Here is a 27,909-nt window from a genome sequence, read left to right on the forward strand (position 1 = left end):
GTAATCCGTGGCAGAGGAAAAGCAGCGCTTTGTCCCGTCCCAGGGTTTTGCAGTTCGGTGATGCAGGCTGGGTTCTGGGAGTGTGGGGCTGGGTGGGACGAGCCAGAAGCACTTCCAGTCCCCCCCCCAGCTGCAGGCAGGGCTGCGTCTGGCAGCTGCCCGGCTGTTCCTCGAGCGCCTGATGCCTCCCTTCCCCAGGGAAGATGTGCCCAGCCTGGCAAGCACGCTCTGCTCCCTGGGAATCGCCCAAGCGACGCCTTTCATTGCAGAGAGACGGAACATTTTCCCTGCTCAACTGCCAGAGGGCTTAGAGCTCTGGGGTTTCCACCCATTTTTCCTGGATGTGCTCCACGAGAGAGGGGTCCTCTGTCCCCTGTTCCGACAGCGGTGTCCCCAGGGCTGGGGGTGGCACCTCCCGGGGTGCTGCTTTATCTCTAAGAGCAGTGCTAATGATCTTTCCAGTTCAGACCAGTTTTATCCCCCAACCACGATGCTCCCAGCTCCCAAAAACCCCATGCTTTGGGCTCTGTTTTCTGAGTGTAAAATGGGGGGGGGAGCCCTAGAAGTGAGCTTTGAAGCCTCGGGATGAGAGTGGGACTCTTTTCACCAGGACACTCTGGGGAGGCCCTTCCTGGTGTCCCGAATGTGTGACGTCCTGGTATCCCATGGTCCCCCCTGTGAGTCCAGGATCCCTGCAAGCCCTGGGGTGGCCCGGAAAAGGGATCCCGAAAGCGTTATCTCCTCTCCTCCGGCTCCCACGCCGCATCCGCAACCTCCCCTTCTCATTCGACCCTCTCATCTTTCCTAAGAAGCTGAGCCAAGCTTTCCCACAGACCCAGACAGCTATTAGGGAAATATTGTTACCAGATGGTTTGGTTTTTTCCATAAGAAGAGGCCAGCGTGAGGTAATGGGGGAAAAAAAATTAACCCGCCATGCGCCAGCCTGGGCGTGGGGAGGTGGATTTGGTGGTGGAGCTGTGCCATGTCCTGGCTGTGCCAGCATGGAAGTGGTCAGAAGGGGGAGGGACGCTTGCACCCCGTGTGTGCTGGAGGGATGGCAGCTGGAAACCACCCACCGGACTGGGGGTGACCCCTTGAGGTGGCTTGGGAAGGAAAGAGTGTATCCCCCAACAGTGCTGGGAGGGAGGGAGGGGTCCCCCCAGGCCAGCTCGGGCTGGTGGGAGCAAAGCCCAGCTGGCAAACAGCACAACAGCGGAGTTCTGCCAGGTCAGCAGCTCGGAGAAGCGCCGTGTCCTAGCTGTGCCGCCCCTTGTGGGGTCAAAGGAGAGGGTGCCAGGGGACCACTTAGAGTAGGGATGTCAAAGGGTTTGGAAGATGGGCTGCCTCTTCCCCCGGGTGTTTTTTGGAGGCGGGTGGTCGAGTGCAAGACCCTCCCCTAGCGCTGCCAAGGCCCACTCTGTGCCCATGGTGGGATGCTCAGATGGCAGCACCTGCTTGTGCTGGGAGAGGGTGATGCTTTCCTGCTCAGAGGGGTTTCTCTGCTGCCTCCTCCTGCAGAGAACTGCTGTGGGAAGCTAAATTGCCATGTGCAGAAGCACCACAAGCCACATTCCTTCCAGTGTGGGGTCTGTGGTTCGTGCAGCGCTGGCCTCGCACCACGGCTGCTCCTGGCGGAGGTCTGAGCATGGAAGAGGGGAGGGTGAGCCTTGGGGGGTCCTACAGCCAGTCTGGGGGAGGCACAGCCCTTGGTAGCCAGACACACAGAAACCTCTCCCGGGTAACTTCCATCCTTCCAAACGTTTCCACCCTTGGGCACTCACGTCCCCAGGGGTGGGGGGAAGGTGGCAAAGATGACGCAGGGCAGTTGTCAGGAGACCAGCGTGGTGACAACCAGGGAAATTTCGGTGCTCCTTAGAATTGTGGTATTTCCCAGCACTGTGTGAGAGGACAAAGTAGTCCCAGCTGCAGAAGATGGAGCTGGAAACCTGCCACTGGATGCTGCTTCCCAAAGCACCCTTTGGTTGTGAGCACGCTGGCAGGTTCAATCCTGGCTTTTCCCCAGGAATTCATTTTGACTCACTTCCATGTTTGCTGTGGAAGCACAGTTTTCCATTTCCAAGTAGGCTTGAGCAAAGGGAAGGAAAGGTTTCACGAAAGAGTTAACATCAGAAAAGCAGAGCAAACTCATTCTCTTCTCAGTCTCTGGGAGGAGAAAAAGCAAAAGTTCTGTCCCGAGTGTACGTTCTTTTTCCTGCACCCAGTTTGGTCTGGAATTGGACTAAAAGTTTATTGCAGTGCTGTGGGCTGGGACTTGGGAAGGAGAACTCCCATTCCCTGGGGCACATTTGGCACCATGGAGGAGCTCCCCTGGCCCATCTGCATGGCACTTGGGAGGGAGGCTGATAGATGGAGGAGGTCCCCTGCTCCTGGGATAGGGCAGAGGCACAGGGCTCGGTTTCCCTGGCCTCCTCTGAAGAGGGAGGGAAAGGAAACGTTCTTCACAGCCATGTGTCCTTGGATTTCAAGACATGATGGCATGCTGCTAGTCCCAGTGATTTGGGAAATTTTTTTTTTTTTTATTGCAAAACTAGCCCACACTTTCCCAGGAAAATGGCTATTCAATGTCTTGGGGACGCTGCTGGCTGTTGGCCACGGTTTAGCAGCGCAGACCCGGAAAAGGCGAGGATTTAAAATGCTTTTGGAGCTGGACACTGCTCCGATCCCGCTATCCAGCCGGATGCTCCTGGGACATCACGCCTGATAACAGCCCCTGGGGGGTGGTGGGTGGGCTCTGGGCACAGATTTGGGTCCCCAGTGAGGCGAGAGGAGCTCCCAGGGGCACGCAGGGTCTGAGAGGCTGCAGCTGTGGGGAGCCATGTACGGTCAGCAGGCGCCTTACACAGGCCATACCATTATCATTAAGTCTTTGCTGACGCAGCCAACTGGCCTGCAGATTGCTCCAGCTCCACGGAGCTGTTCCTGAGCGGGGTGTGCTTCTCCCTTCCTGCAGGGAGGGGGAGATCAGGTCTTTCTGCTGCTTGGGATAATCCCCTGTGAGGGAAGGGGAGAGAGAGAGAGAGAAAGCTAAGAGGAAATGCCTCTGGTGTGCAGGTTCACAGGGTGACTCTGCTAAGCTGATGCATGAATACAGGTCCCTCCCCAGCTCCCCCCTTTCTGGGAGCTGCTGGCTGGTTTTCAAAACCCTGGATGAGCTCCCTCAGGGGAGCCTGAGGAGCTGTGCTGGAGAGCCAAATCCCCCATTAAGCCTGATCCCCCATTAAGTGTCATGCAGCTGGACTTGTCCCCTGGGCACGCTTGTTCTCTTGGATAGTATCTTCAGTAGGTTTGAGAGGTCTTGAAAATTTGCCTTGTAGGGTCCTCACACCTCCTGGTGCCACCTGTGCAGCTCAGCAAAGCCCACTCACCTCAGTGCCTGGGTGGTTTGTTGCACCAGCCAGGTTCACACTCATACTGAAGCTTTTTGACTTCCTCAGCACAACCAACCCCTTGCTCTTTTCTGTGGCCCGAGTGTCTCTTCCCACCCTCAGCAATTCTGCCCAACCAGCTCCACGGAGCTGCCCTGTTTTTCTGGCTGCCCCTCAGCCAGAGCCCTAGAGAAGCTGTGGGGACAGGTTGCAGGGGTGCTCAGGAGTCATCCTGCCCCTCCTTGAGACCACCAGTTTGTTCTCTTTGCTTTAATATCATCTCCCACAGCTGCACCCAAATTTGCGTTGGAGTGAAAAACGGCGCCTGTTTTTTTGGGTTCACGAGGTTTCAGTTCAGCACAGTCTGCAGGTTATTTCCCACTGATTTTGGATGTTGTTTATCCCAGGAGTTGTTTTATTTGATGCATCTGTCTCAGTAGTGTGGACAAGATCCTCCTCTATTGCAACTTGCAACCCATGGGGCTGCTGGGTTCTTTTTTGTTCTCTCAACTTGAGACGCATCCGACGGCCAAGCCTGCGATGTTTCCTCTTGCTCATCCACACAAAGGTGCTGTCAGAGCAGTTGTGGGTGACAGTTAGGGTGGCAGAGGTGGCAGCCAGCCCTGCATGTGGCAGATCTCCTGCTGCCTTCACGCTATCAGCTCAGGTGCAAACCATTTGTTCTGACTGTTGTCTCTCTGCCCTTTAGAACAATCCTTCCAGAACCCATCAGCTTTTGATTTAATGACAGCTTTTGGTCCCCTTCCTGTGCTTTTGGGAGCAGGTTTCGCAGCTGCAGCTGTGAAAAGCTTGAAATCAGGGTCAACCCTCAGGTATTTCACCTCTACCCTCCCCTAGCGATTACTGCTGCTGCTGTGATGAGGGGTTTGGCAGGACCTGGCACTTGTCTTCAGTTCTGGCTGCGAAGAGCAAATAGTCAATACCACCTTGGGATGCCTTGCTGTGGGGGTCCAGTTCCCCACTACTGCAGGTCCTCAGCCTCTTCTGCCTTCTTACAGAATGGGAAGATGCTCATTTATGGGTCTCCCTAAGGACTTGTGCTCCTACTTCTACCTCATAAACTTGATGGCTTTGACCCTGTCCCCTCTCCCTGACCCGAGCGTGGGCCTGGGGAGAAGGGTTGTTCCCAGTCTGGGGTGTCCCTGCGGGTTTCTTCTCAGCTTGCTTCTCATGTTCCTGACTGGGTTGGAGCAGAAAACCCTGAAACTCGGGGAAGAAAGCGCTCCTCCAAAAATGCGGTGCCTCTGTGGTGCCCCAAATCCCTGTGTGGCCTCGGGACAGCTCCAGCTCTGCCATGTGGTGGGGACTCCCCTGGGACAACACAGACCAGCTCTCATGCAGGTTGGGATGCAGTGGGAATGCCTGACCCCCTGTCCCAGCTTTCTTGGCCCAGGAGCTGAGAGGAGGTACCCCAAGCCCCCCTGCCCCAGCGAGCAGCTGAACACGGGGAGGATGCTGAGGCTGGGCACTGACTGCACCAGAGCTCCCTGCGTGAGCCTTGCACAGGTCCCAGGCACTGGCGGCCAGGCTGCTCTCGCAGGTACAGTGACATCCACAAAAAGGGTAAGGAGAAATGCTTCCTTAGGTTCTGACTCACAGCTGACAGCCCTTGATCCCTCCCTCCGTCCTCAGGCTGGAGAAGTCTCCTCCTCACCCTTACCCTCCTGCCTGCTCTTCCTCCCACAGAAACCAAGGGGAAAGCGGTAAAAAAAAAAACCATCTTCAGCGACTCCCGCCTCCGGACTGTGGCCTCTCTCTCGGCTGCTGGGTTCTCCCTTCCCTGCTTTTTTTCCCCTTGGATGCAGCTCAATGGTAATCTGAACGAGGCGACATGAGGCTGCAAGACTTTCTACTCGCTCTGCTGCTCCCGGCCGGCTTCCTGGGGGGGGGCTCGTACGCTCAGCAGCGCCCAGAAATCTCCACCCGAGTCTCCAGCGCAGAAGGTAAGCCTGGGATGCTTTCCAGGGTGGTTTTTCTTCACGGGACCAGCAGAGAAGCCTGACTGCTGCTCCCCTGCCGAGCAGATGCCTCCGCTGCTGAACGCACCGCAGATCTGTGGGGAGGTTTCGGCTCGCTGAGGAGAGCAGTGGGTTAGGAAGGATCTGCAGGACTCACTCACTTTTCATGATTTTTGGGCTCTCTTTCCTCGGCTCTGTCTGGCTGGGAGTTACCAGTAGCACTGGGATGCAGGAGATGGGGGATAACAGCTGATAGCAGTTCAGCTTTCTGAACTATTCTGGGTTTGACACTGGCTGTTAAGGAACAGTTTTGTTATTGCTCTTTCCTAAAATCATATATTTGACAGGATGTGTCAAAAAATTGTTGGTTTCTCATTGCATGAATTGCTAAAATGTCTTGGTTTGATTTTTATTTAAGTGGTTCTTGCAGCTGCATGTTATTTTTTATAATAAGTAGTACAGGACTTGCAAAGATTTCCCTTGAATGGAAATGTGGAAGGCAGTATAGGAAAGGGTTTAATGCCACCAACTGATGTTTTCTGAAAATGTAATCTTGCTTGCCCTCAATGCCAAGGGAGTCAGGATGTGAAAGCTTTCCCCTAAGTCCAGACTCTGGGAGCCTGCTCGGAGGAAAGCTGTGTGGGCTGTGCAGAAAGCCTGGGACGGGACAGGGGAGGTGACGCAGCAGGACCATCGGCCAATTCCTGCCTCTCCACTTCTTTCCAGACTGCCCTGTGGACCTGTTCTTTGTCCTGGACACCTCAGAGAGCGTCGCCCTGAGGGTGAAGCCCTTTGGGGACCTGGTTACCCAAGTGAAAGATTTCACCAACCGGTTCATTGATAAGCTGACCAAGAGGTACATCTCCCAGGGGTTAATGGGAGGAAAGTAGGGGATGCTGGAGAGGTAGATGGGAGCCTCTCCTCCCTCTCCCAGTCCTCAGCTGTCCTCTTCTTGCCCTGTCTGTGCTGAGGGCAGCAGTGTGGCTCGAGCAGGGCTGCCTGCGCCCATCCTCAGGAAAGAAAGGAATTCCTGGAGTGGCAGACATGGCATCCCAGCCCCACCACCTCTGGCTGGCTGTGTGGTGATTCTGCAGTGCCAAAGCAAGGCTGATGCCTGTGCTCAGGCCCAAAACAACCCAGATGCTTGGGTGGCAGCAGAGCACCTCTGGTGTTCTAAACCCAGCAGCCAAGAGCACCCCACAGAGCAAACCCTCCCTTGCAACTGGTGTACCCCATGACACCCAGCTTTGGATGCCCTTTATCCACCCCATTGCCCAGCCCTTTATCTGCCACCTGCCCCTGCAGCCTCCAACCCATGTCTGCCCCTGGCTTTCCCAAGGGGAGGACACGCAGAGATGCCCAAGAGCACCAAAGCTCTCAGATCCCACAGGGGGTGATGCTGGGCTTGCCTGATGGCAGGAGATCCAGGGATGCACAGGAGCACTGCAAGTCCTGGGGGCACATGGGTCTTCCTGAGCTCCTTGGGACAGCAGGAGATGTGTGCTGGTGCCCAGAGGGGCACCATGGGGATGTTCCATTGCTGCACCAGCTGGAGGGGCAGTGCCCCATCTCAGGATGGGTAGGAGGGGATTATCAGGTTATCAGCTCATCAGACCATTGCCCAGGCAGCAGAGCTCCATCACAAGGCTTTGAGTGACCAGGAGCCCTGAGCTTGGGAACAACCTGCCAGGCCTCCCTCAGTGCAGCACTCTCCCCTAAGCGAGGCTCTGGGCTCAATCCAGAGGCAACTGGCAGCAGTGGGATGGAGGGAACAGCAATGGACAAGGTTCAGGTGGCTTTGGGAAAGGAAAGGTGTCCTGCTGGGCAGAAAGAAGATGAGCAGAAAGAAGGGAGACGTGCATCACCACCCCTTTGGGATTGGCCCCCAAATCCTGAAAACACCATTTGTGGGGCAGTGACCAAAGCACAGGTGGTGCCTCTGTCCCAAAGAGTCACAGGTGCTGGATGTGCTAGTGCACAGGGCAGGGCTTCAACACCTCACACTCATCCTTCTCTGGATCACAGCATCCTTCACAGGGAGGCATTCCTCTCTGATTTCAACACACCTAGCAGCAGAAAACCTCTGTGTGGAGTGTTTCAATGGTTACCTGCCTTGCACTCTCACCTGCCTGTCTGGTTCAGCATCTGCTCAGCTGCAACTGCTGCAGCCTGGCACCTCTTCCAGAAGGCTCTCTGCCGAGCTGTTTGATCCTTGCAGATGCCCACCAGCTGCATCACTTTGCCCTTCCACCCCCTGGTCCCTCGCTGTGATTTGCGTGGCAGGCTTGTCCCTGCTCTGCTGCAAAGCAGGGAGCCCTGGAAAATCCCTGTTTCGCAGAGGGTTTTCATGTTCCATGGCATTGCAAATGAGGTGGATCTTGGTGGTGGATCTGGGTGGAGGTGCTGCAGTGCCTGTCCTGCTGTGCCCGCGCAGGTATTACCGCTGTGACCGCAACCTGGTGTGGAACGCGGGGGCTCTGCACTACAGCGACGAGGTCGTGCTCATCAAGAGCCTGACCCCGATGCCCAGCGGCCAGAGCGAGCTGAAGAACCGCGTCTCGGCCGTCAACTACATCGGGAAGGGCACCTACACCGACTGCGCCATAAAGAGGGGCATCGAGGAGCTGCTCATCGGGTAAGGCGGCAAGCTGAGAGCTCCTGGGTGAGGATGTGCCTGTGTGTTGGCACAGAGCTGTCCCCAGGCTGGGAAAAGAGGTCACCCAGGCGTGGAGTGGGCAGAGGTGGGGCAGTGCTCCTGCTTTGCCCTGACCACATCCCTGGGGTGGGCACCCCGAGGTGCCCAAACCACTCCTCCCCCCCAGCAAAATCCTTGCAACGTTAAATCCCGTGTTTAAACCCTTTCAGCGGTTCCCATCACAAGGAGAATAAATACCTGATTGTGGTGACTGATGGACATCCCTTGGAAGGTTACAAGGAGCCCTGTGGAGGCCTGGATGATGCTGCCAACGAAGCCAAACACCTGGGGATCAAAGTGTTCTCTGTTGCCATCTCCCCCAATCACCTGGTAGGGACCACGCGGCAGGGATGCTCCCTGCAGGGGTCCCAAGTGGGACCACCAGACCCCTTGCTGGGGTGGAGGCGGCCCTGAGGGGCACTCTGAAGGGAGAGTGAGGGTCCCTAGGGTGATCTCTAGGCACGGACCCTGCACAGGTGCCCACAGGTCTCACTCTCCCCTCCCCACCCCGACCGTAGGACCAGCGGCTCAACATCATTGCCACGGACCACGCCTACCGCCGCAATTTCACCGCCACCAGCCTGAAGCCCACCCGGGAGCTTGATGTGGAGGAAACCATCAACACCATCATCGACATGATTGTGAGCACTGCCTGACCTCCCCTCCCCACGCCCATCCCGTCCCGAGGCTCACCTGTCCCTCTCAAACACCCCTCTCTTTGATTTCTTGTCTTGCAGAAACTTAACACGGAGCAATCGGTGAGTGTCCCCCCTGCCCCTGAGCCTGTCCCCCGTGGGTCAAGGGGGGCTCAGTGGCACAGCCCTGCCCTGAGGCAATTCCTGCCAGCCAGGGGAGCCCCCCACTGAGCAGGGTGAGGTCTGACCCTGCTGCTTCCCACTGCTCTAATGCTGTTTTCTCCTTCCCTCTGGGCAGTGCTGCTCCTTCGAGTGCCAGGTGAGTCGGACCTTTGAGACCCCTGTTCCCTTCCCTCGCATCCCTGTGGTGCCAGGCTGTGCCTCGGTGTCTGGTCTAACCCATTCCTCTCTCCTGCAGCCTCCTCGAGGACCCCCCGGACCTCCTGGTGACCCAGGCCATGAGGTGAGGGACTGGCTGTAGCTGTGCTGTGCGACCTGGGCAGTGGGATGGGCTCATTGGGGATACTCAGAGACTTAGAATCATTATCTTAGAGTCATTAAGATTGGAAAAGACCTCTAAGATCACCTGTGGGGCGTGGATCCTCGGCGTCCCACCACTGCCCCATGGAGAAGTAGATGAGGACCTCCACCATTCCCATGTGGCCAGCATCATCTGGTCCCCACATCCACGGGGCATTGCTGCTTCCATCCTCCCTGCTCTCCTTTCAACAGGTCCCTGTCCTGTTCCTGGGGATGATGAGCTAACTGTATTTCTGTCCTGTATTGCAGGGAGAAAGAGGAAAACCAGGCCTTCCTGGCCAGAAAGGAGAAGCTGGAAGCCCAGTAAGTGAAGGACCAGCCCTGGTGACTCTGTGCAGGGGCTGTGTTTTGGCTGCCTGCGGCCAGACCTCTCGGGCACATCCTCACCAGCATCACCCTGTTTCCATGGGGTAGTCATGGCGTGCACTGGGGTGGCTCCTCCTCTTGCTACAAGGCTTCCTTGTTCCTCACCCAAAATAGCCATCCCTCCTGGAGGACTTGTCTCTGACTCATGTATGCCAGCCCAGGGCTGGACTCTGGGCTCCCTCCTGCATCCTCTGACACAACAAGCACAGCAGTGTTACAGGGAAACCTTTGGTAAATAACAACCTAAAAGCATGAGGGTACTATTTCCCTTCTCCTCCCTTTTTTTTTTTTCTTTTTTTATTCCTTTACTGGGCACACTTTATTTTTGGGAGGCACATTTCTCCCACACACACATGTGCTTGCAGTTACCCACCTTACCTGTGCCCGGCTTGCAAACCCCATGCCATGCATTTTTCCTTCCCAAGGGTTTTCTGCCCTTCCCTTTCATCCCAAATCATGTGTCCCCAAGCACCCAGCCTTCCTCACCCCTTGGAAGGGCTGGAGATGGTGGAGGTGAAGGCCTTGGCCCTTCAGAATGATCCCACGCTCCCAGACCAGGAAAACGAGGAGCAGAGTTATGGGAGAGCCTCCTGTGGAACAATGTGGTAGTTGGGCATGAGCCCCACATCAAGAGTCTGGGAGGGACACTCTGCCATGGTAGTGGCCTTGTCTGCCTCTGTAACACTGTGTTTGTGTCCTCCAGGGCAGGCCAGGGGACATGGGACCTGTTGGCTACCAAGGAATGAAGGTATGTGGGGCTGAGGGTGACAGCCATGGTTCTTCGGTGGGCCACAGGCTTTCAGCTGCAAGTGTTTTCATTCTCCCATTTCCCCTCTCTCCTTTCCTCTCTAGGGTGACAAAGGAAGCCGAGGAGAAAAGGTGAGGGCAGCAGGGATGTTTGGGGGAGATCCCTGTGTCCCCCGGCTCGGTCATCCCGGGCTACCCCTGCAGCTGGATGGTGTTGGGGTCTGGTATGTGCCCTCAGTTGCATGTCTCCTGCCAGCACTGCCTGAGCCAGGAGCAGGGATCCAGTGGGATCTAGTGGTGTGCAGAGGCGTGGTGAATGCCTGCACCCTGGGACTGAGATGGTGTGGGGGCTGCAGTGTGGTGGGGGGATCTGCTCTGCATGGGGGTCTGACATCTCTCTCCTTCCCTTTGCAGGGCTCAAGAGGAGCCAAAGGAGCCAAGGTCAGCCTCTGCTTTTGCACCATTTATTCCCTCTGGCTGATGTCTGGAACGAGAAGCGTCTTTTTGGGAATCACTTCATGATCCTTTTTCTCTGTTTCAGGGTGAAAAAGGCCGGCGTGGAATCGATGGCATCGATGGCATGAAGGTAAATCTCTGCTTTGGGGTGCTTTGCTAGGCCTGAGGAACCCTGGCTTTTGCCCCTCCAAAACCACTGTGGGATCCAAGAATGAAGCTGGTGGGGCAGTGGAGCTCCCTCCCCGCAGAGCCATCCACCCACCAGCCAGGGACAGGGCTGGGATGTCCTTTGTAGGGGTCTGGAATGATGAATGGCACCTTCCCATGGGTGCCACTCATTGGAGACCCCTGCTGTGTCTGCCTGACAGGGTGAAGCTGGATACCCTGGGTTACCTGGATGCAAAGGCTCACCTGGATTCGACGTACGTACCCTTTGGGTGCCCCTTGCATGCAAGTGAGCGGGTAGTCCGTGATGCTGTGTGGAAATGGGGAGCCCCCCAAGATGGGGAGCTGTGGGAGGGAGTTTCTTGGACATATGGAATGCTGGGATACCACACCTGGCACCTTGGGGATGTCCCCAGGGCAGTCTGCCTTGTCCTTGCCTGGAAACCGTCCACACTGCGTGGGGCTGCCTTGGATGCTGCTCTAGAAAACATTATTCTGACATTGCATTTCTACTGTTTTGCTGGGGTTTTTTCCATGCTCCCAGGGTGATACATTCATGGTGGCAGCAGTGTCGCTGTGATCCAGGCACAGCAGCCCAACAGCCACCTTTTCTGCCCTTTTGCTCTGAGCTTCAGAAGCGTTTCAGCAATGTGGGTTCAGTGTTGCTTGCGTGGCTCCGTGGTGTCACGTCCCTCCCGACCATCCCAGCAGGGAGCTGTGTGCTGGGCTGCTGGGATGCTCAGTCTGTGTCCAGTTTCCTACAGATAGCGTCACCAGCTTGGGTTTCAGTGATTCTGCCTTTAATTTCAACAGGGAGCCCAAGGCCCACCTGGACCAAAGGGAGATCCTGGTGCTTACGGACCCAAGGGAGGAAAGGTGAGTTGCTCTGCCCAGCCTCTTGCAGGAAAGGTGCTGAGATCCCTCTTCTCCAAGAGGGAGAGGGTGGCAATTCCTTGCACTACTTGGGGCGAGCCTATCACAGAATCAGAGTGGTTTGGGTGGGAAGGGACCTTAAAGCCCACCTCGTTCCACCTCCTGCCACGGGCAGGGATGCCATCCCCTAGACCAGGATGCTCCACGCCCCATCCAACCTGGCTTTATTCTAGAGGATGTCCCCCACCATCCACAGTGTGCCCAAGTGTTAGTAGGTGCCCACAGGCCTGGAATGAGCATCCCTGAGTTATTGGGGGGCTGCTGTGAAAAGGTGGCTCTCACTAGGAGTGGAGTAGAGTGGGATCTACTTGGCATGGGGGAAGACCACAGCCCTGAAAGAGGCTTGGGGTGCACTGGGGCTCCTGACAGTCTCTGTGCTCTGGGAGCCATGATCCACCACTGGGTTCTGGATGCAGTCTTGATGGTACCTTGTGTCCTTATGAAGGGGGAGCCTGGGAATGACGGAAAACCTGGCCGGCAGGGGATTCCCGGCAGCCCTGGAGAGAAGGTGGGTGAAGGAGTGCCCGTGTGTGAACATCCCCTGCTCTCTGCGAGAGGGGAGAGTTCCCCTGCTTCAACCTGGGCTTTGAGGCAGAGCTTGCCCAAGGCTCTGCAAACATGAAGGGGTTTTTGCTCCAAAACTTGACTTCTCATTTTCACCCCTGTGCCTTGCTCACGCAGGGCGCTAGAGGAAACCAAGGTGAGCCTGGGCCCGTAGGAGAGACTGGTGATGAGGTGAGTCCTCTACCTGGGATGCCCCTGTGTGGGATTGCTGGCCATCCCCACTGCCTGACCCACCCCTCTTGCTTCTCCACAGGGTGCTCCGGGTGCAGATGGTCCTCCTGGAGAGCGGGTAAGCGAGGGCACCTCTGCCAGGCACCCCACCAGGGCACGGACAGGGGCTGGTACCCTCTAGAAGAGGAGGAGTGGGGGCTGGGGGAGAGCCCCACTCAGAGGTGGGCAGTGAGGGGGAGGGATCTGCTCCTGCTGGGAGCAGATCCTGATTCTGTGATCCCAACCATGTCTTTGCAGGGCAGCAACGGAGAAGGAGGAGCACCGGGCTCGCCGGGTGACCGCGGGCCGAGAGGAGAGCCGGTAACTGTGCCCTCAGGGCAGATTTCAGCATCTGCTTGCAAACAGGGGGATGCTTGGAAGCCAGGGGCTTGGAAATAGGTGACCAGGGGCTAACTGCACCAGCCTGTGGGCCAACAGGCAAGCTCAGTGCCTTTCCTGCCAGCTCAGGAGGGATCTGTCGTTGTCCCCCAGCAATTGCCCCTTTACACTGACAGCTAGTCTCCAAACAGCCAAAATCCAGAGGAGAGCATGCCCAGCAAGCCAAGAGCAGGTGAACAGTGGCCAGTTCCTTCCTCACAGCTGGAAAACCAGTTGATGGAGAGGAAAGAGACAAGGTGCCTCCTCCAGGTGCTCAGGAGCTGGGTGAGAGGGCACAGGTACCATCAGCAGCAGGGCAGAGCGAGTGAGTGGGTGTGGGTGGAAGGGGGAACGCTCTTCCCTCCCCTTTCTGGGTGGGAGTCACTAGGAAAGTATTTTTCCTGCCTGCCAGGGGTGAGTCAGCGAGGGTGAGTGTGGGAGGGACAGGCAAGAGCCATCAGCAGGCCAGGATAAACATGTGGCAGGCGACAGACGTGCCACAGGGAGGGACGAGGGGTGCTGCTGTGCAGGGCTGGGGGATGGTTGGGAGCCAGGGCATCCCACAGCAGCATCTAATATATTCCCACTGCTGGGCAACCACCATCACACCACTCATCCCCTGTCCCTGCAGTGAGGGCAGTGAGGACCCACCACCACCACCACCAGCTTGGAGGGGGAGACAGGATTTGCCTTGGGGAGGGGGCAGCTCTGGCAAGGGGCTTCTGGCAAGCCTCCTCCTTCCTGTTTACTGCCTGGGGAGCAGCAGTGCTGCCGCCCAGGGTGTGCAGGGCAGATGTGCACAGGACACGAAGGCACGCCAGCGTCCTGGAATTAAATTGTTCAGCAGACGATGGGCCGTTTCCTTCCAAGTCTCAGTCCAAGCACGAGGCTGCGGTAACCTCGCCAGAAACGTCTCGGGGCCTTTTGGAAGTTGTGTTTTGTATTTGCTGTTTTGGCTTGTCCATCTGGAGGCTTCTAGGTTGCAAACAACAGCTTTAGGTCAGCAGGCTTTCAGCTGCTCCCCTCAAAGTTCCCTCTCCTCTGCCTGCCGGACTTGCTCGCTCCTGGCCGTGGGTCTGGGTGGGGAAGCTGCTGCAGGGTCAGCCTGGGTCTGGCAGACACGCTACCCTTTTGGGATGCAGCTCTGGCAGGCCTAGCCTGGCTCAGGGTGCTGAGTGTTAGCAGAGGAGAGAACATTGGTAATGAGAGGTGAGGGTGTCCATCTGCTGGCTCGTTCCCTTAGGAATCACCTTGGCTCCTCAGGTATGGCAGGCTGGAGGAAATGGGGGTGGAGGAAGGATGCTGCTATCCTGGAGGCTCCTCTGCATGAGATTTCCTAGGGCAGGAAGAGCAGAGGAGCAGCCGTAGTTGGGTCATTGCATTGAGTCCAGGACTAGGTCTGTATATCTGCAGAAGGCTTGGAAGGTGAATCTCCCCAAACATTTACTTTTTTTTTTTTTTTTTTTTTTTTTGGCACAAAATGGGCTGAAACATGTCACCTAGAGGAAAGCTTCAGGAGGTCTTCCTCTTAGGGCTACCTTCTTGGATTCAAGGTGTCTTGAATAAAGACAAGCCTGTCTTTATCTCCACACATCTCTGATAGTTTCCTACTCAGCTCCCCAGTCTGTCTCAAAACCCTCCCTGTTTGGATGACTGCAGTTCCATCCGGCTATTGGTGCTGCTCCCCATTGCACACAGGTCCCTTTGTACCCTCCATCTGTCCCTCTTTTTGTTTCTTATGCCCTCTCTGTGCGTTTCCAGGGAGAGCCTGGACCACCTGGTGACCAAGGGCGAGAAGGACCCCTCGGACCACCGGGCGACCAGGTAAGAGCTTGTGCTTCTGGCTCCCAGGTGGAAGTGGTTTGGACAGTGGGGAGTGGGGTAGAGGGGGGTTTAACTGACGCCACAGCATCTTGGAGTGACTTCTCAGCACCTTCCAGACCAGGAAGCAAAGCTGTTGAAGAGGGGCAGGAATTTCTACAAGAACCCAGGATGTGAGCAGGGCTTAAAAAAAATGGAGGCTTAGTGGCTGGGCTGTGGGCAGAGCAACCCTCGCAGCGTTTTCCGATTCCATGGAAACAGATGTCAACACATATGACAGAACTGGAAACTGGCAAGTGCAAGCCGCAGCAACGCACAAAATGTTCAGGCCTGGGGCCAGAAGCTGCTCACCTCAGTCAGGGGAGTCAATGAGACATCTTGTGTCGGTGAGGATATCCTGACGTGGCCCCAGCGGTGTCCCTGACACCCTTGGCCTCTGCAGAGACAACCTCTCCCAAAGCCAGCGTTCCTCAAGCCTGCCTGCTGCAAGGTGGGGCCCTCCTGCTCTGGGGGCTGCTTGTCCTCAGGGAGCAGATCTCAGACCCCACGGGCTCTCTGGAGAGCAGAGCTGGCTGCCTCCAGCCTGAGGGAGGCTTCTGTCCCCTGCACAGTTAAAGGCTTTTTGCTTCCCAAGGGTGTACTCAGGTGATAGCTTTGGGTCTGGAGGTGTTGCTGGGTCAGTAGCACAGATTGGAATGGCCCACAGGGTCTTTGCACCTGAGCAAGCATGCTTTGACATCACCCTTGGAGGGGCTCTGTGGGACAACTCCCCTTCTTACCCATACCATTAGAGTTCTGATGGATCCCCAGATACAGGGATGTATTGAGATAAACTTTCCCACACTGCTGGAGCAGGACTTCTGTGAGATGTGAAGCACGGAGACCAGTGAGCAGACAAAGATGAGGCAGCTTTTGAGCTCCTTTATGGTCAGCCAAGTGTTGAAGAGCCCTTGGAAGACATCCAGAGTGCAGGACAGGCATGAAGAGGTGGCTGTTGCATTCACATTATCCCCAGCATGGGTGACCCTTAGAGCAGGGGAGAGGCTGTGCTTGTGCCAGGGTTGTGCTTGCCTGGAGCTGGGCTTCCCTTGAGCCTGTCTCGTGCTGGTGAGGAGCACCACATCCACACAGGAGGATTGTCCAACTCCTGCCATCCTGATATTGTCCAAATGTCCTGTTGTCCAGATCCTGTAGCGGAGCTGAGCTCCTGCCACAAACAAAGAGCATGTGGCAGCATCCAGCTGAGGTGTTGTTTTGGGAGGTGGCCCTGCTGGGAGGGCAGCTCTTTGGATGTGTGTGTATTGAAGCTGCACTGCAGGTAACACCAGCAAAGGAGGCTGGAGCTGGAGCTGCTCTCCATGTGGTAGAAGGCTCATTCCAGGTTGAAGGCAGGAGAAAGACCGTGCAGAAGACAGAAAGTTGATGCAAGCATGGTGGGGAGCCAGGCAGGGATAGATTCTTCTTCCACTCAGCCCTCATGGTTGGGGAGGAAGAGGAGAAAGAACCATCTCCCTGCTGTCTCTGAGCCTGTGGGACACCAGTTTTCCCTCCCCACCACAGAACTCGAGTCAAACCCCTGTCAGAGAGAGAGAAGCATTACAAAAGCAGCTCCAGTGCCTTCCCAGACCAGCAGCTGCCTCAGTGCCTCCACCACTCCAGGGAAACTTGAAAAGTAGTTGCAAAGCGAGGATGATTTTTTTCCATAAGCCGAGGAAAAAATTTTTTTCAAAATTAAAAAGAAATGCATAATTGGGCTTGGGTAAGAGTAGGACTTTGGCAAACACGAGTGTTTTTCAAGCCGTGTTATCTGCAAGCTCTGGATCTTGGAGCGTATTTGTCTTGGCCGGGGGAAAGGGCTCCCGCTAATCTGTGACTCCCTTTCATCCTGTTTCTATCTGAGGGAAGCTAAAGGCCAGCATGCTCTTTCCCTGATCCTTATGGACAGGTTTGGTGGCCCTTCTCTCTCCTTCTGGCCACGGTGCCTGTCCCTCCTGTGGTTCTTGTCGCACCCAGAAAAGTAGCAGACAAAGATTCCCTCGTCCAAAACCCCGCGTTCATCATCGTGAACTCTTCCAGGGCCACGAGAGATTCGTGCTGTGTGCTGCTGCAGCGAGGACAAGCATGGCCAGTGCGAGCCAAGGGTGCAGCGGCTCCAGCCTTGGCTGGTGCGAGGGATCACAAGTTCCCGTCCCTCCTTCCAAGATTTCTCTCTTCTGGGCCTTGGTGCAGAAATAAGGTCACATGCCTCGGAGCAGTTCAGTGCTCTGCTCTGCGCGATTTTAAGCCTTTTTCACCACCTTTCCTTGGAAGAAGGGTGGGTACAGCGTGTGTGTGGGTGTTTGGCACCAGCTCCCTGCCTACCTCCGTGCTCTCCATTGCCTGGGGGACAGCTGTGCACCCATCTCCGTGGGAAATGCCGCCTCACTTGAACACTTGGACCAATGGGCAAGAGCCTCCTTACCTGATAAATGCCCACCCTCGTTACCAGCCTCCAGAAAAGCAAACCCCACAGAGGGCTGTCAGCACCAAGCAGAAGGTGGAGGAGCAACCTTGGACATCTGTGGAGAAAAAGAACCCTCCTCCTGCCCCCTCTCTTCTCTTGCTGCCTCTGGTCAGCCCTGCAGCTGACGGAGCGAGCGCCCACTGCTCAGATGGGATGTGGCAGAGCGACAGCTTTGCTCTGTTCCAGCACCCTCTGCCAGAGCTCTGCAGCCACCTGGGGACAGAAACTCCCTGGAGCCACAGCAGGGCCTCTGCCAGCCTGGCCGTGCCCCAGATGTGTCCGAGCCTCAGGACATGGGGAGGCTTGTGTCACCTTCAGGGTGATGTGCTTGCACCAAGGACTGACCTCTGTCACAGCCACTGTGCAACCCAGCTGTGCTTTGATGCTGGAAAGCATCAATCCTCCCCAGTCCTCTTCCCAGCAGCTCATCTATTGGAGGAGAGGGCTGGATTTGGGGGCCTTGGCCACCACTGGAAGCATACCATGCTCAGCCCAGACCTGCAGTGTCACACCTTGTCCCAGAAAGCTTGTCGGTTCAGTTCGTGCTCAGCAGGGATCTGCTTTCAACAGGGTTTTGCATGGGGAGAGGCAGGAGGGCACGGGGAAGGCCAGGCACAGCGTTAATCCCTGTGAGTGGGTCTTTCTTTCCTTGGGCTGGCTGAGGTGGAGGTGACTCACTGCTGGGTGCAAGGCACAGGGCGGACACACGTTATGAAATGAAAGCACCGGCTGCTTCAGTGCAGGGGCAGCACCAAGAGAAAAACCCCTGCTGAGTGAACTCTCTGTGTTTCCCTAGGGAGAACCTGGACCCCCAGGACCCAAAGGCTACAGGGGAGATGATGGCCCTCGTGGCAACGAGGTGAGTGCTTCTTCATCACCACATCTTCTGGGGGGAGGGAGGATGAAGGGACTACCAGGAGGTGCTGCCCTTGGGGGCTTTTCCCATAGCCCTTGGATATTGGAAACCTGTTGTAGGTACAAACTGCAGTGTTCCTGGCAGACCCATCAAGGTATTTCCCATGGGTCCTTAAGGCCACGACTGGCTTTTCCCCCACCTCCCATAGGTCATTTCTTGGAGAGGGTATAGCCACACCCTAAGCCTTGTGGCTTCCCATCCCAAATACTGGGAAAGATGCCCTCTGGGGGCAGCCACCTCAATCTCCCCACAGGTTTGATCCCCAGGGCAGGGGGCAAACTGAATCCCAAGCCCAGCTGTTGGCTTTGATAGAAATCATAGAACAGTTTGGGCTGGAAGGCACCTTAAAGCTCATCTCGTTCCAGAGATGGGCAGGGACACCTTCCACCAGCCCAGGTTGCTCCCAGGCCCCGTCCACCCTGGCCTTGAACAATTCCAGGGATGGGGCAGCCATCAGCTTCTCTGGGCAACCTGTGCCAGGGCCTCACCAACCTCTGAGTAAAGAACTTCTTCCTCACATGTAATCTAAATCTTCACATTGTTCTTGTATAAGCAAAGCACCTCCTGTGATGGGCTCATGCTGGTAGCTGGTTACCTCAGAAGTCATCATCTTCCTAGCTGAAATGATGTGCAATGTATGACTTCTTCTCGTGCTCCCTCCAGGGCCCAAAGGGATCGCCTGGAGCACCTGGGCTGCCTGGAGAACCCGGTCTGATGGGAGAAAGGGTGAGTGGTACTGCTGTGGAGACACCCCATCCGAGGAGAGCAGGATCCTGCTGCCATGCTATCTGAGGGGTCTGCTTTTCTTTAACCCCCTTATGTCTCCCTTCTTTTCCAGGGAGAGGATGGCCCTCCTGGAAATGGCACTGTTGGATTCATAGGTGCCCCAGTAAGTTTTTTGTGCTGCCTTGAAACTGTAAAACCACTATTTGTCCTTGTCCAACCTAACGTGCTTCCTTTTCTTCATCCCCAGGGGCAGCCAGGAGACAGAGGTGACCCTGGCATTAATGTAAGTGTGCTCCTTCCTCACACACCCAGAGTTTACCCTTGGTTAGGCACTCAGAGCCTCTCCATCAGCTGCATGGTAGAATGGGCTCCCTGAAGCAACCTGCTCCTCTTTTTCTTCTAAGAAGCTCTCTCTCCTTCAAGAGCCCTGAAATTTGGTACTAGGGACACCTTACACTGCTCACCACCCCCTCCCAAGCCAGCTCTCACAAGGTCACCACATGCCAGCACCGATTTCACCACACTAACAACAGCTATCCATGCAGGAGTCTCCTCTGTGTTGTTTTTCAGGGAACAAAAGGCTATGTTGGACTCAAAGGTGATGAAGGAGAGGCTGGAGATCCTGGCAATGATGTGAGTATTCTGTGTGATGGTGAATCCTCTTTCCCTGGGAGAGCAGTGTAGGAGCTTTGGGCTGGATCTCTTACACTGGTGGGTCAGACTTTGTAAATATTCACATTTTGCTGTTGAGCAGTGTCTGAGGGGTGGCAAGGGGAGCCCTCTCCAGGTGTTCATTTTGTGCCCCAGAGGAGACAAACCTCCAGATTTGTTAGGCTGAGGTGGGCATCAACCTCTCTGCAAGACTTTGCATGCTTCCAGGTAGCACTGATGGTTGTACCTATGCTGCACCACTGTCCCATGGAGGGAGATTTTCCCAGTGTGCATCCTGACCCTTCCAGTTCCTGGTTTGGTTGGATACAACAGTATAACAGATAGCATTTCTGTGGTGAAACAGGGCTCATCAGACACCTGGAGGGGAAGGTGCTGCCCCACGACACACACAGAGATTTGTGGGGTTTGTTTTTGTTTTCATTCCAGAACCCAAACCCTGGCCCCAGGGGCATCAAAGGAGCAAAGGGCTACAGGGGACCCGAAGGTCTCCCGGTAAGTAAGGACCCTGGCAGGGTTTGCACTGATGACATCCATCCAATCCATCCATCCATCCATGCCCTGGGTGTTTGGGGGGCAACACTGAGCCATGACACTGAGGCCTCATGCAAACAAGCAGATGTACCTGCTTCAAGCCCAGTGTAGGGGCCAGCAACTGGGAAGCCAAAAGGCTTTGCCCAGCTCTGCCTTGCTTAGCAAGGTATCGGCAGGGTACGCTGCAGGTGGGACTTGACCGCTCTTGTAACTCCTCTCTCCTGTGCTTCTGTTTGACAGGGACCACCAGGACCTGTGGGGCCTCCAGGACCAGATGTGAGTGGGACAGGACTGGGGGGCTGCTTGCTGGGCTGGTCTGTGCTCCCCCTGGCTCCTGGGAGGGGGGGACACTGCTGTGGGAGCCTCCTGCTCCTGGGCTTGGTGGTGGCTGTGCCCCATTGCTGTCCCAGCAAGTCTCACTGGCCAGATTTCCTCCATGCCAGTCCATCACCAGCCAGGCCCCGCTTGCACATCACTCATTTCCAGATCAGGACTTGTTTTGGGCGCATCAGGGGTGATGGGCAGTCAGGAAATTGCCTTTGCTGTTAATCAAACATTCCTTTTCCTCTGTTTTCAGGAATGTGAAATCTTGGACATCATCATGAAGATGTGCTGTGAGTATCCCTGTACCTCTCCTCCCACCCTGCTCAGTGCCTTGCTAAGTGGGAAATATCAGTTGATATTTCGCTGTCTCCTGCAGCAAGAAGGACCATCCCCAGGCAGGGCAGTGCCATCCATGGGCACCACTCCCCTTCCATGAGGCACAGTTAGGTCCCCTTGACCCAGGGTTCTCCAGCTCCACCTCTGGAGTAGCTCATACAGCTGTGTCTCACTTGTACATGCTGTAGACTGGCTCTGTACAAGGAAAATATGAGCAAAGTTGTGTAAAGTCCTCGAGTTGCCCATTTTATGAATTTTGTTTGTTTGTTTGTTTTTCGGGGTTTTTTCATTGTTGTATATCAGGATCTAACTTTTCCCTGGGAAAAGCAGATCTCTTTTGGGGTGTCCTGCCATGGGGAGAAGCAGCACACATGTGCTGCAGAGTGTTTCTGGCCCAGGACCAGTAATGAAGTGCTGGAAGGACACAGGGTACTTGGGGAACTGAGTTTGAGCTCCGTACTCTGGTGACTAACTTAATCCCTTCGGGTTTAGCTTTTATTTTTATTTAAATAACACATAAGCACGCGTGGAAACAGCTCTGCTGCGTGCAGTGCTCCAGGGCAGGGCATCGCAGCCTGAAACAGGAAAGGCATCTGGGTGCTTCAAACGGGAGGGAAAGCTCCACGAGCTTGGATTGGCCAGGCCAGTTGTCTCTGGGTTTGCAGAAACACAAACCTGCAGTCTGTATGAAGGTGTGAAAAACCCCTTTGTCGAGATTTTAATGTTCTCTCTTTCTCTCCCTTCTCCTCTAGCTTGCTGTGGTGAGTGTTACTTGGCAAAGTCGCTCTGCAAACATTTGCTAGTCCTTCTCCTTGCTTGCACCCCTCCCTTTCCCTGCTCCTTGCCCTCTGCTATGGAAGGAAGGACCCCACAAGGGAGGACCAGGCGTGAGCTGGGCAGGGGAGGGTGGTAAGCAATCCCCGAGGGTGCCACACGGATTCAGAGGCTGATGTGGCTGAGTTGTTCAACTGGAAAACTGTTGTCAAGGTGCCCTGTGCCAGCAGGGTGGATTTTCTCCACCCTTTTTTCAGTTGGGATGTCTACTCAGAGCACACTGCAGTGCTCTGCCCTCTTCCTTCCAAATCCTGTGCTGGTCAGCAGAGGAATGCGCTGGTTTTTTTTCCCTGCTGCTGTCCCAGTAAGTGGGATTTTCAGTCCAAAAGCTTGAAGGGAAAGCCAAGGGCACATGGTGTCCTTCAGCTATGGGAAAGAGGGGAGCAAGCTGAGTCAGCCTCCTCCAGCCCACCAGTGTCACCTCTGTCCTCCTGGGCTGGGTGAATGGAAGAAGTGAGAAGGCTTATGAGGAAATGGGTTGTGGAAGAATTACTGGGTTGTTTAAGGGGACTCACAGCCTGGAAATGCCATATGTATTATAAGGGAGCAAATGCAAATAGAACAATCCATAAACTGGCTCCCAAGTCTCTCTCCTGTGCAGCTATTTTGCTGCATTATTTTAGGCTGTGGGTAGGGCACGGGCAGGGTGATTCCTGTGGGGATGCCTCCCTTCCAAACGTGTCCCTCCGCTCCTGTGCCTTTGCTGCAGAGTGCACCTGTGGTCCCGTCGACCTCCTCTTTGTGCTGGACAGCTCGGAGAGCATCGGCCTGCAGAACTTCCAGATTGCCAAGGACTTCATCATCAAGGTCATCGACCGCCTGAGCAAGGACGAGCGGGTCAAGGTGAGATTTGCACTGAGTGGCTTGTGTGCGCTCGCTTTTTTACACTGCAAGCAGGGAAATGAGGAGATGCCTCCACTCCAAAAAGCCTCCACGGGGTTTGGCTTCAAGCTGTGGGTGGGTCTTGATTCCTCCCAGATTCACAAAGTGATGGGGATCAGACAGCAGTTTGTTGTCCCAAAGTATAGACACCTCACTGTTTCTGGGCAAAGGGACCCTGCCCGCTGTAGCTGGGAACAATTTGTCCACGTCCCAGAGAGCAGATGGCTCATCAAGCATTCAGTCAGGTTGATCAGTCTCTGATCAATCAGTGTCTCAGTCTCTTCCTTGTCCCAGCCAGCATTCCAGGTGTCTGGAGTAGAGGTGTGTTGGAAGTCTCTGATGTCCAGCCCCCTAGGCACCCTTGTTTGCCCCCCACACTTGGGTTTAGGTTACCAGTTAAGCACACTACTAAAAAATGACCTTTGCAGCCCAAAACCAGCAATACCATCCCTGTAATGAGCCTTTCAGTCTGAAAAGAGACACACAAATGCTTGCTCTCCTAATTCTTCTTTGGTAACCTGCTGTGTGTGGGAAATTTCATTTACCTCTGTGATGTCGAAGGGATGATTGGGATCCAGAGTTTCCCCAGGGTGTAACCCACCACATCTAAAGCACACAGTCTGTAAAGACACCACAACTTGCTGCTGAACACTTGTGTGGGGCATACATGGGGTTTTTGGATGGCAGAAAGCAGAAAGGCTGGAGCTGGGCAGCAAACCCACTATGCTGGAGGAAAACCAGGAGTTTTGAAAACAGATCTTCCCGCAGAACCATGGAATCTCCAGAGCTGGAAGGGACCCACAAGGATCACAGAGTCCAACTCCTGACTCTGTACATGGGACAAGCCCGAGAATCTCGCCATGTGCATGAGAGTCCCATGGCTTGTGTTGAGACCACTGAGCCAAGAGGCCTAAATTTGGGCCTCGTTTCACTGACTGTCTTACCAAATTAGTCCCCATGTGCATCCACTCCTGTTGGGTTTCTATCTGCCTGGAATAAAGCAGAGGAGGAGCATCAGAGCCTGGCATGAAGGCATTCAGGACTGACCATGAGCAGGATTCTGAGCCTGGGGGGTCCCCTGAGGTGCCTGACCCTTACTGCCTTCTGTTTTGTCCAACAGTTTGAAGCCGGGGAGTCCCGTGTGGGCGTTGTGCAGTACAGCCACGACAACACGCAGGAGCTGGTGGCCATGGGGGATGCCAACATAGACAACATCGGGGCGCTCAAACAGTGAGTCTGTGGGGTCCTGGCACATCACACAGGGATCTGATCCGGGGACACCTGCTCACCTCCCATCCTCCATCTGCAGGCCAGCAGCTCCTGCAGCTGTGATGGTACTAAATGTTCTTTAGTGGAAGGTAGGGGTTGGTGGCATTGTAGGAGCTCCTGAAGCCAAGGAGCTTGCCGGTTTTCCACCCAAATCTCCAGGCAGGGTGTCACCCTTGGTCGCAAGCATGTCAGCGATACGTGTTCTGTCTCCTCCAGTACCCACGGCTTGCAGGCTTACTTTGTGCCTGCCTTTGCAGGGCCGTCAAGAACCTGAACTGGATAGCTGGGGGAACCTACACTGGGGAAGCCCTGCAGTTCACCAAGGACAACCTGCTGCGGAGATTCACCTCCGACAAGCGCGTCGCCATCGTCATCACGGACGGGCGCTCGGACACGCTGCGGGACCCCACCCCGCTCAACTCCCTGTGCGACGTCACCCCGGTAAGGGCACGGGGGGCACCTGCCACACGGCAGCTGTGCACCATGTGAGGGCTCTCTGGGCATCTCTGTGCCTTTGCTACCCTAGGCTAGGGCGGGGGACACAGCTGTCACTAGAAGCGCCCTCTCACAAAGTGACAGGCACTCATATATTGGGTGATAAACACATCCAGTGATGGACTCTTAACTTCCCTGCAGGTGGTTTCCCTCGGGATAGGTGACATTTTCCGGAACCCTCCCAACCCAGATCACCTGAATGACATTGCCTGCTTGAGCAGACCAACCAGGCCAGGGCTGTCCATTCAGAGGGACAATTACGCCGAGCTCCTGGACGACACCTTCTTGCAGAACATCACCTCGTACGTCTGCCAAGGTGGGTGGAAGGTGGTGGCTGGGGGCAGTGAGGAAGGCAGCGAGGCTTGCCTCAGCCGAGGGGTGAGGGATGCAGGATGCCCTCCCTTGCGTCCCCCTGTCATGCTCTTAAGCAGGTGTTGAGAGAAGAGAAGAGATCAAATTTAGTTAAATAAGGGACAGGGACATCTCGAGTCTCAAAACACTTTGCAGTCAGGCCCATGTCCTCACCTGCTGCAGGACTTGTCTGTCCCACAGCATTTTTAAAGCACGTTTATAGCCTTTGCACAGTGCCTTGCACAAGTGACCAAGGGGAGTGTCTGTCCCTCCTGTGGCTCTGTGGGACAAGTGGTTTTCATGGCTGAGTTGGTGACACTAATCTCTCTAATTTTCTCAACAGAGAAGAAATGTCCTGACTACACCTGCCCAAGTGAGTACTGACGCCTTGTGCCACGCTGACACGTTGTGGGTGCTGTGGTGAGGGAAGTGGGAGTTTTTGGGGGTGCGTGGCTTGGACACTTCTTGCAATGGGGGAGGCTCCTGGTCTGGAGAGGTGAGCAAGGTCTGTCAGGCACTCTCAGGGTCTCTCTCACACACATGCCAGCCCAAAGCACCTGGAGGAGAGCCTAGCTGATTGCTTCTCTGGCACCTCAAACCTAGAGAGGAGGCTGTGACAGTCTGTAACCCTCCCAGGCTTTAGTGGATGCAGGTAATGAGGTCAGTTGCTATTTAGTGATGGGAGAATGAGGAAAAATCATGGCAGGGATATCGGAGAAAGCTGCTTAAAAAGTGAGTGCAGGGAGGATTTTAATGCAGTACACCTCCACGTCAGAAGCACACACAGCCCTCAGACTTTCCATGGAAGGAAGCGAGGCGAGGGAGATGAAGTGGTTCCCCAGACACGCAAGGAGAGCCACTGTATTTAAACAAGAGTCACTAGATCATCGAAGCCAAACAAACACCTGGGGATGCAGCCTGGCCTAAACCAAACAAAAGAAGGAATGAAAGGGTAAAAGGACAAGCGTAGGACAGCACTGGGGTAGGGGAAACGAGGCTAGCAAGGGTAGGGATTTCCCGAGTCTGACAAGGCAGGAAGCCTATGAGACAGCCAGTGACCTCATCGGCTTTCCGTGGAAGAGGCAGGAGCGCGGCGTAATGAGCCCTGGACGTTTCCCCTTGCAGTCACCTTCACCAGCCCGGCGGACATCACCCTGCTGGTGGACAGCTCCACCAGCGTGGGAAGCAAGAACTTCGAGACCACCAAGAAGTTCGTGAAGCGGCTGGCGGGGCGGTTCCTGGAGGCCGGCAAGCCCGCCGACGACTCGGTGCGCGTCTCGGTGGTGCAGTACAGCGGCAGCAGCCAGCAGCGAGTGGAAGCCGAGTTCCAGCACAACTACACGGTCATCGCCAAGGCCATCGACAACATGGAGTTCATGAACGACGCCACGGACGTCAACGCCGCCCTGCAGTACGTCACGCGGATGTACCAGCGCTCCGCCCGCGCTGCGGCCAAGAAGAGGGTGCTGGTGTTTTCCGACGGGCACTCCCAGGGGATCACCGCCGGCGCCATTGAGAGGGCGGTGCAGGAGGCCCAGCGGGCCGGCATCGAGATCTACGTGCTGGCCGTGGGCAGCCAGGCCAACGAGCCCAACATCCGCGTCCTGGTCACGGGGAAGAGCGCCGATTACGACGTGGTCTACGGGGAGCGCCACCTTTTCCGTGTGCCCGACTACACCTCCCTGCTGCGGGGGGTCTTCTACCAAACTGTCTCCAGGAAGATAGCTGTTGACTGAGCGTGTGGGTGGGTTCCTGCCAAAGCCATAGCATCTTCTGTCTCGCCTAAAAAAAAAAAAAAAAAAAAAAAAGGGGAAAACTTAAAAATCAAAACAATACCAAAAAAAAAATATTTAATGGTGTTTTTGACCAACCTGAGGAATTTGCATCTATGCAGATAGCCATAGTGCCACAGCCTGGCTCTACATAGTCCCATTCCTTCTCCCCCTGCTTCATCATCTGTGTCTCTTCCCTGTTAGCCTCTAACTTCCCTCACTGCCCGTGACTGCCCTCCCTCCCTCCCCACAAGTACACCTAGCAATAAGCCATCAGAAAGCAAATACCAACCTCATCCCACTGTGTCAAGAAACAACCAGGATGAGGAATTTGTACCACTAAGAACTGGCCTGGTCTCTTGAGGCTTATTATGCTCTTTTCATATACCTTTTTTTTTTAACTTGTTAATTTCCTTCTCTGTTTCATACATCAGTTGAGCCATTGCCCAGCTCACAGTGATCCTAACCTAATGCTGTGCTTCAGGTGAAATATTCACAATTGGCAAGCTTTGAGAGGGGATCGTTGTCACAGCTGGCAAGTTTGGTTCGTATCTCCCATGCTTGGGGAGGAGGGGAGGGCTGGACTGCATTACCCAAGCTGTGTAGAAGCATCTCTGGCCTCCAGTGCCATAGGAAGGGACACTCCCTTCCCAGGGCTGGGATAGAGGTGGGTGGTGGAGCATTGCTTGGCACTGACCAAAGGAAAGATGGGCAGCAGCCACTGGGGAGGGGGAAACCCCAGAAGAAGCTGCATAACTGCACTCCTTCACTTACTGATGATCTCATGGTTCTACAGTGAAACCAGGAACCTCATGAATAACCTGATGACTTGTGTAATGGTTCAAGCTCCATTCTGGAAAAATCTCTCTGAGCCCGGTTAGTGGGATTTTTTTTTTTTTAATTTTTTTTTTTTTTTCCTCCCCAAAAGAGCCAAGCTGACTGACTCCCAGAGAGCATTCAGAGAGTACTGTTTCTATAGGACCACCTAGGAGTTAGGCACCTGGGCCTTAGGGAAACCCACTAACTGCACTATATATTGAATTAAGGCCTCATCCTCAGCCCAGCAAAGTCAAGGCTGCCATCATCTCCCAGGGTCTTTGACTCACACCCTACAGATATTCTGACAAAGGTGCTATCCCTTATGTGGGTGATGTGGGCCCTTGGTGTTTACACAGTTGTTTCCAGGACCACACTGAAGATGTTTTTTTTTGGGGCTAGGTGAGATTTTGTTTCAGTGCTTCCATTGGTGCTCTTGCAATGAATTCATGCACTTCCAAGAAATCAACAGTGATAGCCAGGTATCAGCACCCCAAACTCTTTACTCTGTATCCGAAACCCCATTGTACAAGTTAGCATTATTTTATGCCTGTGTTCTACTAAAATTGTCCACTTTGGAAATTTGTCGAATAAATTGTTTTCCACA

At 55.0% G+C, this 27,909-nt stretch overlaps 1 protein-coding gene across 1 annotated transcript; it reads left to right on the forward strand.

Moving 5' to 3' along the window:
• The first annotated feature begins 5,198 nt into the window (after nt 1–5,198).
• Nucleotides 5,199–27,909, forward strand: COL6A1 (collagen type VI alpha 1 chain). The gene is made up of 35 exons (XM_050339414.1): nt 5,199–5,350; nt 6,092–6,221; nt 7,800–8,000; nt 8,231–8,390; nt 8,579–8,701; nt 8,798–8,818; nt 8,994–9,014; nt 9,114–9,158; nt 9,485–9,538; nt 10,305–10,349; nt 10,454–10,480; nt 10,763–10,789; nt 10,890–10,934; nt 11,173–11,226; nt 11,783–11,845; nt 12,348–12,410; nt 12,584–12,637; nt 12,720–12,755; nt 12,935–12,997; nt 14,816–14,878; nt 18,175–18,237; nt 18,958–19,020; nt 19,133–19,183; nt 19,268–19,303; nt 19,591–19,653; nt 20,119–20,184; nt 20,464–20,499; nt 20,801–20,837; nt 21,636–21,644; nt 22,427–22,560; nt 23,720–23,829; nt 24,126–24,309; nt 24,505–24,679; nt 25,058–25,087; nt 25,840–27,909. Exons 1-35 carry the CDS (start codon nt 5,239–5,241, stop codon nt 26,448–26,450), a joined length of 3,075 nt encoding a protein of 1,024 aa, XP_050195371.1. The 5' UTR covers nt 5,199–5,238; the 3' UTR covers nt 26,451–27,909.

The sequence above is a fragment of the Myiozetetes cayanensis genome, unplaced genomic scaffold (genome assembly GCF_022539395.1).
Source record: "Myiozetetes cayanensis isolate MyiCay16 unplaced genomic scaffold, myiCay2020 scf9, whole genome shotgun sequence".
Classification (NCBI taxonomy): Eukaryota; Metazoa; Chordata; class Aves; order Passeriformes; family Tyrannidae; genus Myiozetetes; species Myiozetetes cayanensis.

Excerpts from the sequence above, each read along its gene's own strand:
- COL6A1 (XM_050339414.1), top strand. The coding sequence starts at position 5,239 with ATGAGGCTGCAAGACTTTCTACTCGCTCTGCTGCTCCCGGCCGGCTTC. Across the intron at positions 9,015-9,113 it reads GCTGCTCCTTCGAGTGCCAG|CCTCCTCGAGGACCCCCCGG; the intron begins GTGAGTCGGACC and ends TCTCTCCTGCAG. Across the intron at positions 12,756-12,934 it reads ATGGTCCTCCTGGAGAGCGG|GGCAGCAACGGAGAAGGAGG; the intron begins GTAAGCGAGGGC and ends ATGTCTTTGCAG.